Below are 14,846 nucleotides of genomic sequence, written 5' to 3' on the forward strand. Positions count from 1 at the left end.
AATCGAACCCGAGTCCCTTTGGTCCTTGGGCCGATGCTCTAACCGCTGAGCAAAACTAGCCAGGGCTCATTACCGCTTATCTTTACAAAAACCCCAGAGAGTGATATCATCGCCTCACTTGTGCCCCAATACCACACAACCAGGAAGGAGCAGAGATGATACACAGCCCAGACGTAGCCAAGAACGCAAGTCCCACAGCGACATCGGGTCTGCTCCAGGAATCGACACAAATGTAACTACAAAAGGCTGTGGGACAGGTCAGTGAAGGGCAGCTGTTTCACTCAACAGGACTCAACCCCCGAGTCTCGTGCAGGGAGAGTCACACAGAACTGGAGTCAGTGTTTGTCCACGGCCAGCTGGTCTGAGTGGCACCGAGAACCACGCCCCGCGAGCCCGGGGAAGCAGCTCCGCCCGGCTCCCTGCCCAGACAGGTGGCTCCTCCACCCTGCAGAAAGGCCACGCCGAGCCACGCCCACGCCACACAGGTGCCTGCTGAGAATCCGCTCCGCCCCACCCCCACCAGCAGCAGGAGCCCACGTGCAATGTGAAAACCACCCCACGGTCACACACGTTACCAGCTCATAGATGTCCTCCTCGGGCTGCGGCACGTACACCTGCATTTTGTTCTCGATGAGAAATTTCAGACGCAGGTAATGGGCGGAGTGATCCAGCTGGTGAGCCTGGGACAGAGAGGACAGAAGGGAAAACAGTCGTCAACAGGAGCCACGGCACCGCGCCAACACCTCTCGGGATCCCCGAGAACGGCAGAGGCCCTTGGCGCAGGGGCGGAGTACGAGGTCTCTGTCCTTCCTAGAAGGTGTCCACCTGAAACCCAGATGACCGTCACCGCACGTACCACCAACACGCCACAGCCCCTCCCAGCCCACTTCTGCCTCTCTGAGTCACGGACACTCTTGAACGCGGGTTTGGCACGAAACCCACCGGAACACAGCGGCCCTCGGACATCATTCCAAACACACAGAGGTGACCCGGGCGGAAGGGGGAGAAGGCGGCCAGGGGCACTGAAGGGGAAGCGGTACCAAGGCCACACTGTGTTTTCAGCCACGCAGGACGCTGTCAACAGTTCATTTGTAAGCGAGTCCACGTGAGGACAGGACATCCGGGTCCCGGTCTTACTTGTGTACACCCGAGGGCGGGACTCCCGCGGGGCAGCGCCGACAGGCATGCGTCCAGCTCCGGAAACGCACTGCGCCGCTCGCCCAAGCAAACGAGTCAAACAGCCGCGGACGGACGCGGACTCCCAGGCTCCTCCCGGCCGGTCCCACCATCTGAGGACTGATCTCTGAGCGACACCGTTTCAGAGTCGGCGACACGCAGCCAGCAGACGAGGGAAGGCGAAGATGCCCTCCGAGCGCTCCGTGGCCGCGCCGACGTGGCCGCCAGCAGGTGCTGCGATCCGGCCCCCTCATCGCCCGGAGACGCGGTGCACAGGTGCGGCAGACGGAGAGCGGCGTCTGGAGTCTGCTCCCACAGTCCTCAGCGCCGGGCTGGGGCAGACTCGGGGAACAGAACTCCATCACTGGAGACCCCAGAGCGAGCTCGCCAGGCGTGGGTTATTCTCCCCTCTTACATAGGCCTGAAATCCTCCGGACGCATAAGATCCCCTCACACCAAAAGTCCTCGTTGTGACCCTCCGAGGAGGGAAACCAGCTCCCGTAGCATCCGTAGTGTTTTCCAAAGCAGCGGCCGCGCTCAGGCGCCTGGCTCCGAGCTCGCCGGGTACTCGACTCCACCGGGGTGAGCACCCAGGGCCCGGTACTTCTCAAGTGCACACCCAAGTTTTCCGTTTTTCAACTCGTGAGACATAAACTTTGTCCCAAAACATACTGTTTTTGTCTGCTTTTCCTTGTTTTGGGACTACGAGCCGGGGCTCCACGGACAGTTGGGCGGGGTGACCCTCGTGGTGCAGGGACGCAGGCCCTGACGATGCTGTCGGAAGTCTTCCCGGTGAGGAAGGCAGACGCTTCTAGGCAGCAGGTCCCAGCACTGAGATGCAGACACCTAGTGCCCCCCTTCCTTCCGTTTCTATCCAGGCAAAAGCTCGAACGCCATCGGAATCGGGCCATCGTACTCCCCACTCGCCATCCATTTCCCACCCGTCAGTGTTACGGGAAAACCCTGCCCTAACTCCACCCCTGCCCGACCGAGTCCACGGCCGTGGGCACTGCCCGGGAGTGGAGCCTGCTGGCCCCTACGCCCGACACCTTCGCCCACACAGCTCTGGACGACGCATGCTCTCTAGCCAATGTGCTAATCGCTAAGTAAAAGAATGCAGAAATCCCCGATGGACGGATTTTGTGCCATAAAATGACAAAATGGGAACAAAACGAGACCACTGTCTTCAGAACACTGCCACGCATGCACAGGAAGGATCCAAAGCACGCGATGGCGTGGCGTCTGTTTCAACCCCACGCTGGGCTGGTCTTAGGCCTCTCCACCTTCTCCTCGGGACACGGCCCAAGACCCCCGTGGCCCAGACCCCAGACCCCGTGGCCTGCTCACAGGAAGAGCCATGTTCTGTTCTTGACAAAGGCCCTAGTGGTTTGTTTAAAAACCACCAAGACTGCTGACTGTCCGAGCTCAGCCCTGAGACTGCGGAGGTGGGGAGACTCGGGGTTTCCAGGACACAGGGTAGTGAGTCCTGCACTGGCCACGGGGTCCATCAGCTCCCTCCTGGACAGAATTGTGCCAGGAAACATCTCTACTTCCCCGCTCTGGCCCCAGGGAGACAGCTCACTCCCGAGGATGTGTCTACGGACCTTCCTGATGCCGACCGGGTCTGACCCCTCCTGGCTCAGAGGGGAGCAGCCAGGTATGGGTTCGCCCTCTGCACTGTGATGTGAGCCACAGCAGGGGACTGAGGCCTCTGAGCCTCACCTTGTCCGCCTGTTTAATGGGCAGTGGCCCTCCTTCCCAGACCTGATGACAACCCCAGAGGCGCCAATGCCGCTGACGGTGTGAGAGCTGAGCACGGGCAGGGCGCCTTCCTGCCTCTCCCTCCCTGAGCCAGTCGCCTGCACACCCTCGGGGGGGTCGGAGCCAGGCCCCCCTCGGAAAGGACAGAAGTTCCTACAGATCGAGGTGAGGGGGAGGGAGCTCACCGTTCAGCACTGAAACTAAAACTATAAATGGAATTACGTGCAAAGGAGAGAAATTTCCATCACAGATGACACACTTACATCAACTTCAGGTTTTCCCCAAAGACGCCCACAGAGAATCAGTTTCCAATCAGGACCAGTCACAGACACCCCCACCCCCCCATACATACCACACACACCCCACACACACACACACACACACACACTCACACACACCCCACACACACACTCACACACACACACACACACTGCAAGTGTGCAGAGCAGACTTGAAGGCCGAGGCCGAGAGGGTGACGGGGATTCTTCCAGATTCTGGAGAAAGAGTCTCCTCTCCGCTGCTTCTTCACCTCATCTCTCTGAAGGCTCTGGGGTGAGCCCGTGGGCGGAGCACAGACCAAATACACACTGTGGAAGACGCTGCTTAACAGAAAACAACCTGGCCCCAAAGGCGAAGAACTGCTGCTGCTGCACCCGATCACAGGGATCCGAGCTGCACCCCGAGAGCCCGAGGCGCCCCGCTCCCCCCAGACACCAGCCCGGGGCCTCACCCGATCACAGGGATCCGAACTGCACCCCGAGAGCCCGAGGCGCCCCGCTCCCCCCAGACGCCAGCCCGAGGCCTCACCCGATCACAGGGATCCGAGCTGCACCCCGAAGCCCGAGGCGCCCCGCTCCCCCCAGACGCCAGCCCGAGGCCTCACCCGATCACAGGGATCCGAGCTGCACCCCGAAGCCCGAGGCGCCCCGCTCCCCCAGACGCCAGCCCCCAGAGGCCTCACCCGATCACAGGGATCCGAGCTGCACCCTGAAGCCCGAGGCGCCCCGCTCCCCCAGACGCCAGCCCCCAGAGGCCTCACCTTGCAGATCAGCTCCAGCGTGTCCCGCGCAGTGTCTCCCGGGCGCACGACCGTCAGCGCAGACTGGTTGCTGGGCAGACAGAACCAGGACGGAGTGAAGCGCTCATGGGCCCAGAGGTCGCAGTCGGGAGTCTGCTGGTGGACGCTGGGTAAGCCCATCTCCTTCTCCAGCTACAACAAGGAACACAGTCAGCCGCGGGCCACAGGGGCGTCCAGCGATCCCAGGTCCCGGGGCACAGGGACTGTCTGTTCCTGCAAAGGCCCCGTGCAGAGGGGGTGCAGGGGTGAAGGACAAGGGGCTCCTCAGGGAGGGAGGAGGTGCTGAGAAGGAGCACTATGGGGGGCAGGGGTCCTGAGACCTCACACCTGCCCCAGGACACCCACAGGCCCACATGCATGAATGAGTGGGCACGGAAATTTGAAAGGAAGGGAGGAGGAGGAGGGAGAGAGGGAGAGATCTGACCCAGCAGCTCAGGTGTACTGCCATCAGTTCTCCGATAAACCCAGTCCAAACTCAGAGCAGAGAACCCCCCCAGCGAGGACTCTGCCACATGAGCTCCACGTTTCAGAGGCAACCACGAGGCCGAGGGAAGGGTTAGGATGACGCCCCGGGGCCGTCTATTCACAAGCAGCATCACCCTTGCTCCAATGGCACCTCTAGCACCACAGGAGGGCCAGGGCGGTCAGAGTCCCTCGGGGAGGAGCGTGGGGACCTGCCTGGGGGCCTCCCGAGGCTGCGCCTCCGCCCGAGGGCCGGGACAAGCAGCGAGTCTGTGGGCCGCAGGGACGTGTCTCATGGACACGTGGCAGCTGGTCCTATCCAAGCACGCTCGGCAGCCAAAGTAGGAGGCGGCCCAGGGCCATGACATGCGGGAGCCCGTCTGAGGCAGGCAAAGCGAGAACTACGTCAGGCTTCGGCGGCTGAAGGCAGCCCCGGGCCTCAGCACACGCTCAGGAGCCCGCCTCGGCCGCTGGGCTAGAACCAGGCAGAGACGCGCCTACAGGTGACCAAGGACAGGCTGGAAGCAGCCAGTTACAGGGAGAAGCAAGTTCCCCAACAGAAGCTGAAGCGGCCCCGTCACAAGTCCCACGCACGACAGAGCGTCCCCAGAAGGGGGCAGACACTTCTCCTAGAGGCCACCACTCTCCACTCCACGCAGGAGACCGCTCAGCCCTGCCTCTGCAGACACGCCGAGGCCCGGGACAAGGACCCGTCCCAACCCAGACGAGACCGAGGCCTCCCGCCCGCCCCGCCCTGGGCCCTCAGCCCACCTTCTGCATCTCCGAGCCCCTTGGGAACAGGACTCCCAGCCCAGAAGTGGGGCAGGGAGGATCCTGGGAAAAAGGGAAAAACTAAAAAGCGACACAGAGACCCAGTGGAAACACGGGGGCAGTGTCCAGCACCTGTGCCCGGAGTGGACACCCCAACACGGAATGTGTGCGGAGCGAGGTGAACACGCTGACTTCAGAAATGGCCACCGCGCCTGAACCGCAGCAGGTCCAGCGACCCGAATTCATCGGACACGGGCGCGCGGAGAACGCAGGGACAGACACTCGCCAGGGCAGCTGCCTCTGCTCGGTGAGGACACGTCACCGGGAGGGTCTGGGTCGGAGAGGGAAAATGGCCCCTCTCCTCGCCCCGCCCCGCCCCGCTTGGGTTCAGGGGCTCAGCCATCCAAGCGTGGCTCTGGGCCCCCGCTGGCCACCACCGACGGCTGCAAGGCCACCAGGGCTGGATCCTGCCGCACGACCCGAGTCTGAGAACCAGCAACCCCCAAGGTCGCAGCACCACGGCGCTGAATAAAGAGGCTGCTGGCGCCACTGTTAGGGTCTTAAAACTCGGGGTGTCTGTTTATTTAGAGGCTAAAAAAAGCGGCCTAGAAAAAAATTAAAATTCTCCATGGGCCTTTAATCCAAGCGGTTTGAATGCCGCTTTTAAACCCAAGCACGAGGCTGATCCAAGTCTGTAATCCGTTCCCTGAATACTTGTCTGCAGAGGCAAATGCCGTTTTGGGGGGAATGTTGTGTTTGTTTTTTAAAGAACCAACTATCAGAAGAGCTCTTTGGAACTAATGGTAATAAACTGGCATGTGTGTGGGTGGGGGGGCCTCACCTCTGCGGGGGACGCTGCACAGAACGAACTAGCAAGCGCATGAAACCTTCAGCTCCCAGACCCCACGTCTCCCCTCACGTTCTGGATGGAAACTCACGTTCAAAGGACAAGTCCTGAAAAGGTAACACCTGCAGGAGCATGTCCGAACAGCTACGTTTTATTTTTTTATTATTATTTTTTTTATCCTCACCCGAGGATTTTCCATTTTTTGTTCAGATAGAGTAGGAGAGAGAGAGAGAGAGAGACAGAAACATCGACGTGAAAGGGACACATCGAGTGGCTGCCACCCACATGACTAAGCAGGGCCGGGGACAAACTGCAACCGAGGTACATGCCCTTAGCGGGAACCGAACCCGGGTCTCTCCGGACCGCAGGCCGACGCTCTAACCGCTGAGCCAAACCGGCCAGGGCCGAACAGCCACGTTTCAAACGTAAAATGCCACCTCCCGTGGACGTGCTGGCCAACTTTAAAGAACGAATCGTTCCGGCGTGGAATACCGAGTCTACTCATTCGAGGGTGCCCAGAACCCACCCCATCGTGTCGCACGGGGGCATCCGTGGTGCTTTCGGAAAAGACGCAGGCGTTTATTTTTACCTTGCCATCTGGGACGGCGTCATCGAACACGCCCTCTAAGGACTGCTTGACGGCGTCCGGCCCCTCCCCGAACACCTGCAACACAACAGTGTCGTGTGAGAAATCCGGGGGCAACGGCGGCTGAGCGAGCGTCAGATGCTCGGATCCCCCCCGTCCCCGCCGTGCAGGAATCTTCGGAAACAGACCACGCAGAGCACGGCCCTCGCCCTAGAACCCCGCCCGCACCGCCGACGGTTTACAAAGTCCGCTCTGGCGTCTGCATGACGCACTGCAGTGAAAAGTGAACCGCAAGAGCGACGCGCCGGAGCCGTTCACGCCGAGGGGCTGCTGCTGCGGACTCAGATCCCTGGTCCGAGATCGCTCCGGAACAATCAGCTCGCTTCTCCAGCTCCGGAGGGGACACGGGCGGCACACTGATGTGGGTTTTAACCACGCCAGAGAGAAGGCTTTTTAATTACACAACACAGAAGTCTGTCTATTCCCGGAAGTGAAGTCCTTCTAACGTGAAGATGTGACCGAGGGCGAGGGTGAGGGCACACTCGGAGCTCAGGGCCCGGAGACGGGGCTGAGAGGGCCGCTCTGCTCGGCTCAGCCCGGCGGCCACTGTGAGAGCAATTAATCCTCGAGATCCAGAAACAGCCTTCGTCCCAGAGCCAACGAGATCCAGAAACACAACTGTCCGGCCGGTGTGGCTCAGGGGCTGAGCGTCACCCATGCACCAAGGGGTCGCCCGTTCGATTCCCGGTCAGGGCACATGCCCAGGTTGTGGGCCCATCCCCAGTGGGGGGCCTGCAGGAGGCGGCTGATCGATGTTCTCATCCATGTTTCTGTCTCTCTCCCTCTCCCTTCCTCTCTCTCTAAAATCAATTAAGGGGAAAAAATTTAAAAAAGAAGAAACATGTGATTTTTGTCCATTTGCAAGGACTGACCTGAGTACTCTATGGGTATGCTCATGGCTACGCAGGAAGTGTTCTTAGCAACTCACTTCCAGAGAGAATCGCAAGAACTGCGTATAAGACACGACGTTGTCCTCTGACTTGCACAAATGTGGAGACGTCTTCTTGCGGTTCCTGTAAATTCAGTCAGACTTTCAACAGCCTGATTCCAACACCAGAAGCACCAGCCGGGAGGTCCCGACAGTTCACAGCGGTGGCCTGTCTCCTGCCAGGAGGGACGATCGTGCCCGACGACACGACCAGGGGGTGAGGGTCGTGCCCCTTCCACGAGCCCCATCCCAGCCTCAGACCCCTCGCGTGCTCCGTCCGATGAGACACGGGCTCCCCCGTTTCCTCCGATTTTCACAGCAGCAGAACCCACGGTGGCCAGGTCACGGCCCCCGTCCCGGAGACCGCAGAGCGGACTGTGAGCTGCGGCCTCGTCCGCTCGCCCGGTGTCCTGAGGTCCCGGGGCGGATGCAGACGTCCCAGGTTTAAATGGCGAGCGTGGTGGTCGGCAAAAGCCTCAGCGCGTCGGCCTTCGGGGTTCGCTTCTCCCCAAAGTTCTTAAGTAAACGAACGGCGGCAATTGTGCCGATGAATAAGGGCTCTTTGCATCCAGTCGGTCCATCGCCGCCTCGGTCAGCATCAGGGCCTCGGGCCCAGGCACCACGGTCCACGCAGCACACATCCTGTTCTCCTCCCGAAAAAGGCACCCGCGTTCCCTCGGCCCCGGGAGCCCCAGCAGACCGTTTCTCCAAGGCCCACCAGTGGCCCAGCAGGCAGCTGGCCTTGGAATGAGCGAGGCCGCCGCCCACAGCAGGCAGAGCCGTTCACAAGGCGCCCCGAGCCCCGAGCCCCGACCCTGGGAGGGGGGAGACACGCGGACGCGCGCACGCCCTGGAATGTCACCGCCAGACGTGGAGGGCGACCACCAGGTGGCCCTGGAGTCTGCGCCTCATCCAGGCCAGGGGCAGCTAAGAAGACTCTGCCCCGGGGCCCACGTGATTCGTCCTGAAGCCCCGCATTTCCCGGGACGGGACAGCCTGTGGGCCTCCAGCGGCTACACAGTTAAGCAGTCTGGACAGGGTGCAGGGGAGCCTGGACCGGGGGAGGGTCGGCCTCACAGGTCATCTGCTCAAGGCCTGGAGCTGACACCTGAGTGTCAAAGACCTGACGAAACAACAGCGGTGACAGGGAGGAAGGTCCCGCACGCACGCGCCTCAAAGGGAGTGTTGTGGGAGCAGCCCCGGCGCCCCCGCCCCCCGACCCACCTGGTTGATGCTCGGGTGACCCTGCTTCTTCTTGGAGGTTGTGTCCAGTCCCCAGAGAGAAGAAAACCTGCTCCTCCGCTTGCTGGTGGACCGGGACATGGCCTGCGTCCGCCGCCTCACGCCCGTCTCGCCGGTGCGGGCTGCCACCTGAGGACGGCAAGGGGGGACACGCAGGGGGCGTCAGACCGCGCACCCATTCCCCAAGGACCCACCCACCTACTTCCAGCCCCGCCTCCGCCAGGCCGGCACCGACCCCACCGCTGGTCCGAGGCGCCGGCCCTGGACTCGGAGGGGAAGGACGTGGGAGTCAGAGCGCTCGCCGTGTCGCTCAGAACGAGACGTCTGGTCACGGTCTGAACGCTGGTGGATGGCCCACGACCCAGCCTCCGAGCGTCTCCCCGATGCCTCAGGGCAGGGTCTGCGCTCAGGAGAAGCGGCCGAGCGGCCGCAAACAGCGGCGAATCCCAGGGGTTCCCGGGACTCCAGAGTGCGTCTCAGCGTATCGGCCCCTTCCGTTTCGTTTTCTCAGAATCCACAACAGTTTCCTTATCGGACAAGTGATAGCTCCCTCCTGCCCGCTCAGAGAGACCGACACGGAGCTGCGCACAGGGGACCCACTGGCTTCTCTCCCACGGGCTGTGACGGGGTCTGGTCGACGAGACAGAAGTGGAAGGTTTATGGGCACCTCCAGGGATCGTCCTCAAACAGAATGGGTTATCCGTGACCCTTCCTGATCCTCCTTCCCGACCCCTGGAGGTGCAGGGGTCAGCTGGTCGGGGACATCAGGACTGGGGACTTTTCGGGGAGAACAGAACAAGACGAAAGAGTCCCGGGTCCACGGACAGGGTGAGGCCCTTCGCGCGGAGCCTCGAATGCCCTGTGCTCAGCTGGAAGGACTAAGAGCTGAATTTTGTCTAAAAGAAAAAAGGGTCCGGCCGGTGTGGCTCAGTGGTTGAGCGTCGACCCTGCACCAAGAGGTCGCCAGTTCGATTCCTGGTCAGGGCACATGCCCAGGTTGTGGGCCCATCCCCAGTGGGGGGCGTGTAGGAGGCAGCCAATCGATGTCTCTCATCGATGTTTCTATCTCTCTCTCTCTCTCCTTCCTCTCTCTCTAAAATCAATAAAGAAAAAAAGGGAGCTACCCTGGCCGGATTGCTCAGTGGTTAGAGCATTGGCCAGCAGACCAAAGAGTCTCGGGTTCTATTCCGGTCAAGGGCACGCACCTCGGTTGTGGTTCAGTCCTCAGCCCTGGTCGGGGTCGTGCGGGAGGGGTCGTGTGAGTGTGTCTCTCTCCCATCGATTCTCCCTCTCTCTCTCTGAAGATAAATGAAGAGTATCCTCGGTTGATTTTAAAAAGGGGTGTAAACTCCAGGAGACATTCGCAAGGTGCCAGCAGCCCAGACAAGCACTTCAGAGGGGAGACACCAAACATCCTGCCACCGTGACCCCTGCCCGAGGGAACGTGAGCCCTGCGCCCACCAAGCCCGTCCTGGGGACCGAGAGAACGGCCAGGACTCAGCGGCCGCCCACGCTCTGCGCCGGCCAAGCGGTGTGCCAGGAGGTGCACCCGTCGGGCTGGAAACGAAACCTCCCCACTTGTTGCGGAGGTGAGCGTCTGGGCACCTACGTGGCCAGGATTCCCACGCGGCGGCTCCCGATGTGACGGCTGCCCCCTGGCGGCGTCTCGGGGATGAAGTATTGTCGGGCACACAGGCGCCCCAGCCGCGGGCGGGCCGGTTGGAAGGCAGGCCCCTCTGGGGTTTTCCGTATTCACAGCGTGACCCCCGAAGCCACCAGCAGGCCAGAGAGGAGACCGTGTGCTGTGAAGCAGGGTTGAAGCAGCTTCCCTGCCCGGCTACGGGGGGTCTGGGTCCCCGGTGGACACAGAGAGGAGGGAGCGAGGTCCAGCACGTTCCCAGCCAGCACAGGGGAGACCAGGCCAGGGCCTGCGGGCGGCACCCACCGGGCTGTGGGGGCGCGGCAGAGACGCAGAGCCCGCGGCCAGGCTCCCGGAGCGGCCAGGCTCCCGGAGCAGCCCTGTTGGCGGTACCGGAGCCTTCCTCCCAGGCCCCAGGGGAGCATAGTGCCCTGTGCTCACGGACGCAGCTGAAAACCCGAGTAAATGGTGCTCGAGGCAAAGCTTCTGGAGGAAAAAATGCCTCTACGGTCCCGTAGCTTTACGTCTACTTACACAGCTACTTCTCCACATGGGTACAGCAACACATAGATACACACACACACACACTTATTTATCACTATCTGTCCTCACTGTGCTTCTTTTTGTTTGGTTAATCCTCACCCAAGGTTATTATTTGTCCATTGATTTTCAGATAGACTGGAGAGGGGGGTAGAGAAACATGGATGTGAGAGACACACCAACTGGCTGCCTCCCCACAGGACCCCAACCGGGGCCGAGGATCAAACCTGTAACCCAAGTGCGTGCCCTTGACCAGGGATCGAACCCGCGGCCTTCAGTCGGCAGGCCGACGCTCTGACCGCTGAGCCGCACTGGCCAGAGCTGCCTGTGCGTCTTTAGCGGCTTCTGTGTTGATCACCCGGGTCTCCCACGAGAACATGAGTCCAGGTGACACAGGAGAGCACAGGACGGGACCGTCTCATCGAGAGGACAGGGACAGACATACGCACTCACATGGGCTCCTTGGCTGAAGGGACAGACAGACAGACATCGAACAGCAGAGGCCGACGTCCACACGCACTGCTCCCAACCCGGCAGCCACTCCTCAGCGCGGGAGCAGCCAGGGGAGGGGACTCGTGGACCGACGGCCCACAGCCCGGCTTCCCAGGGACGGAGCGCCGGCTCGCGCAAGTGCCGCCCAGTCCCCGCTCTGACCGCCGCGGGCCTGCACTCAGCTGCCCTGAGGCGCGATGACTCAACAGGAGCGGAGGGATTTTGAAATAAATAAAAAGCTGGCAAAAGTCCTAGTGGACAAGAGCTCAGGAGTCCCTCCGTGACCTGGGCCCAGAGAGGGCCTCCGTCTGCAGCTGAGCCTGGAGGCTGCCCATCTGTGCGCACAGGACCGACGGGAACCTCTCTGACCGAGCCCAGCCGGGACCCCCAGCCCCCGACATCTCAGGGGACCCCTCCGGGAATGATGCTTCAGTAGCTCAAATCCTCCTCCCGCGCTGTGGCCCCCACAACTCCTCCTCCCATCACCACCCCGCCCCCTGCTTAAAAGGAGGAAAATTATGTCTGGACAAAGGCTAAACTGAAGACTGTTTCAACCCGAAGGCTGAAAAAAATTCCCTGGGGTCAAACAACGAGGAGAGGAGGTAAAAATAAATATCCAATAAATCAGCTGGGGACACTCGGCCTGGGCTGGCACCTCCGACGGGCCCGTCTGAGCCGAACCCCATGAAGTGGGCCTAAGGCTCCTGTAAACGTGTAAATCTGCCCTCGTTATCTGAGTGACGATGCTGACGTACTTATAAAGAACGCAGGCTGGACCCCAGCTCGGGGTCCCACGAAGGGCAGCGGACCCAGGCCAGAGGGTGCCACTCGGTTCCAGGCAGCCTGCGGGCCCTGCCGGGGCAGCACACCCTCAGGAGGTGCTGGCTGGGACCCCCCGACACCAGGGTTCTCGCCTACAATTTCTGAGAAGAAAAGGACCCAGCGCACACACAGCCGCCTGCAGCTGGGTCAGGACACGGAACCACAGATTGGGCACCCTCGGCCCCTCGGAGGTCGGACGGACCCCTTCCCCAGCCAGTGCTCACGCTGGGCTGGGGGTCCGGGGGGGTCTCCGTGCTCCTCCAATGCATTAGGGATCTGTGGTCACGGGGACTAAGAGGGAAATAAATTAAAGGGACCTCGAAAGACATCTGTGCTTAGCATATCCATAAGGTTAATACAAAAAAATATACAGTTGGGACTTGGCCAATTTGGCTCAGCGGTTAGAGCGCTGGCCATCAGATCAGAGTCACAGGTTTGATTCCGGTCAAGGGCACGCACCTCAGTTGCGGTTTGGTCCCCAGCCCTGGTTGGGGTCGTCCGGGAGTCAACCAGTCAATGTGTCCCTCTCACATCAATGTTTCTCTCTCACTCTCCCTCCCTCCCTTCCACTCTATCTGAAGATAAATGCAAACATATTCTTGGGTGAGGATTTTTTTAAAAAATCTAAAAACAAGACCTGTCTGGCCTGTGTGGCTCAGTGGCTGAGCGTCGACCCTGCACCCAAGGTCGCCGGCTCGATCCCCAGTCAGGGCACATGCCCAGGTTGTGGGCCCATCCCCAGTGGGGGGCGTGCAGGAGGCAGCCAGTCGCTGTTCTCTCTCATCGTTGTTTCTATCTCTCTCCCCCTCTCCCTTCCTCTCTCTCTAAAATCAATAAAAAACATTGAAAAACAAAAAACAAGACCTAACGCTGACACGAGTTGCTACAAACAGTACACGCAAAGAGATCTCAGACGATCCGCCACGTTACCTCCGCACGGCACGCGCCCATCGACAGGCGGAAATGCTAAGTTTCAGAACAGAGTCAAAGGTGGACCTGCAGCCCCGCAGACAGCTGGCTGTCGGAACCACACACAGCGCGGCCCGGAGACACTACGCGCTCCGGTCGAGTCCTGCTCCAACAACAGGGCAGACGGCCCCCACGCCCACCAGCTGCCACTCACCAGGGCGTGAAAAGACGACACAGAGAAGATCCCCAGGCGCCCCATGGCCAGCTTTGTTGGTCGGCTGGCAAACGCGAGGAGCCTTTTGGGGTTCGGCAGCTCCCCGCCCTGGAGGCTGGCCAGGTAGCAGCGGTAACGAAACAGGTCCATCTGGAACTGTTCAAGGTTCTGCTCCCACACGAAGATCTGCAGCGGCGAACGCCAGGGACGAGAAAAGGGGGGGCAGGGGGAAAATGCACGTTAGCAGTTTTATCCTTCACAGATGTCCACAGATCTCTGGGCGACGAAGGCCTGATTTTCACCCTCGGGGGCGAACAGAAGGTCCCCGAAGTTTCTCAGGTAACAGCAGGTCGAGTATCACTGGCTTCCGCGTGTCTGTCCACTAAGATCTGTGGCCACACTCGCTGGGACGCACAGACACCGATCACCAGCGCCGCCGTGGGCTCCGAGCGTGGAGGCCCTGTCTGTGGGGGCTCCAGGCCCATCCGCACCGTCTCTGGGCTGCAAACCCAGGGCGTGAGAAGCAAAAAATGTGGGGTCTCCAGCACGGGGGAAAAATGGTCTCACTTTCCAAGAGCCGGCGTTTCGTAGGAGACGAAGAGAAGAAAAGTGGGGGAAGTGACGCGTGAGAGGCAACCAGCCGGGGTGTGGGGAGAGGTGGGTGGGGACAGCCGGGTGGGGTGTGGAGACGCCAGACAGTGGACATGCAGACTCTGGGGACACGGCTCCAACAGGGGAGATCCAAGAGGTTCCTCCCATTTAAAGTATCAAAAAGCCCTGGCCGGTTTGGCTCAGCAGTAGAGCATCGGCCTGCTGACCGAGGGGTCGCGGGTTCGATTCCGGTCAAGGGCACGTACCTCGGTGGTGGTTCGACCCCGGCCCTGGTCAGGGTGTGCGGGAGGCAACCAGTCAATGTGTCCTCTCACGTCGATGTTTCTCTGTCTCCCTCCCTCCACTCTCTCTGATGATAAAACGTAAAAATATCCTCGGGTGAGGATTAAAGAAATAACAATAATAAAGTGGTGAGATAAGACCCCCTCCCCCAAGGCTGATGGGATGAGTGAGGTCGTGTACCAGCCAGGCCTGGAGTGGGCCCGCGCACAGCGGCGGCGAAGCCGTTAACGATGTTCCGGACAGTGATCGATGGTCCACCTGCACTTGGGCTGAGCACACAGTGTGGGTGCACATGGGTTCACAGCCCCAAGGGAGACCCAGCCCAGGTTCCGTCCAGGGGCCAGGAGAAACCGGCCGTGGCGGATCCACACGGTGGATAATATCCGTGTGACACCGGCCAGCGTGGCGCATTCTCCAGAACGTGA

At 60.8% G+C, this 14,846-nt stretch overlaps 1 protein-coding gene across 2 annotated transcripts in view; it reads right to left on the bottom strand.

The window, feature by feature from the left end:
- The window catches only part of TIAM1 (TIAM Rac1 associated GEF 1), a 151,497-nt gene that overhangs the window by 50,576 nt on the left and 86,075 nt on the right, over positions 1–14,846 (bottom strand). Inside the window, exons 7-11 of one of the 2 annotated variants that reach the window (XM_036243252.1) lie at positions 13,528–13,713; positions 8,894–9,040; positions 6,685–6,759; positions 3,977–4,147; positions 576–680 (exon numbers count right to left, since the gene is read on the bottom strand). In XM_036243252.1, coding sequence (XP_036099145.1) covers positions 576–680; positions 3,977–4,147; positions 6,685–6,759; positions 8,894–9,040; positions 13,528–13,713 — 684 coding nt within the window. Of the gene's footprint in view, positions 1–575; positions 681–3,976; positions 4,148–6,684; positions 6,760–8,893; positions 9,041–11,543; positions 11,577–13,527; positions 13,714–14,846 lie in introns of those variants that run through there. The other variant, XM_036243253.1, reaches the window with a different exon arrangement.

This window comes from Molossus molossus, unplaced genomic scaffold, assembly GCF_014108415.1.
Source record: "Molossus molossus isolate mMolMol1 unplaced genomic scaffold, mMolMol1.p scaffold_m16_p_5, whole genome shotgun sequence".
In the NCBI taxonomy this organism is placed as follows: Eukaryota; Metazoa; Chordata; class Mammalia; order Chiroptera; family Molossidae; genus Molossus; species Molossus molossus.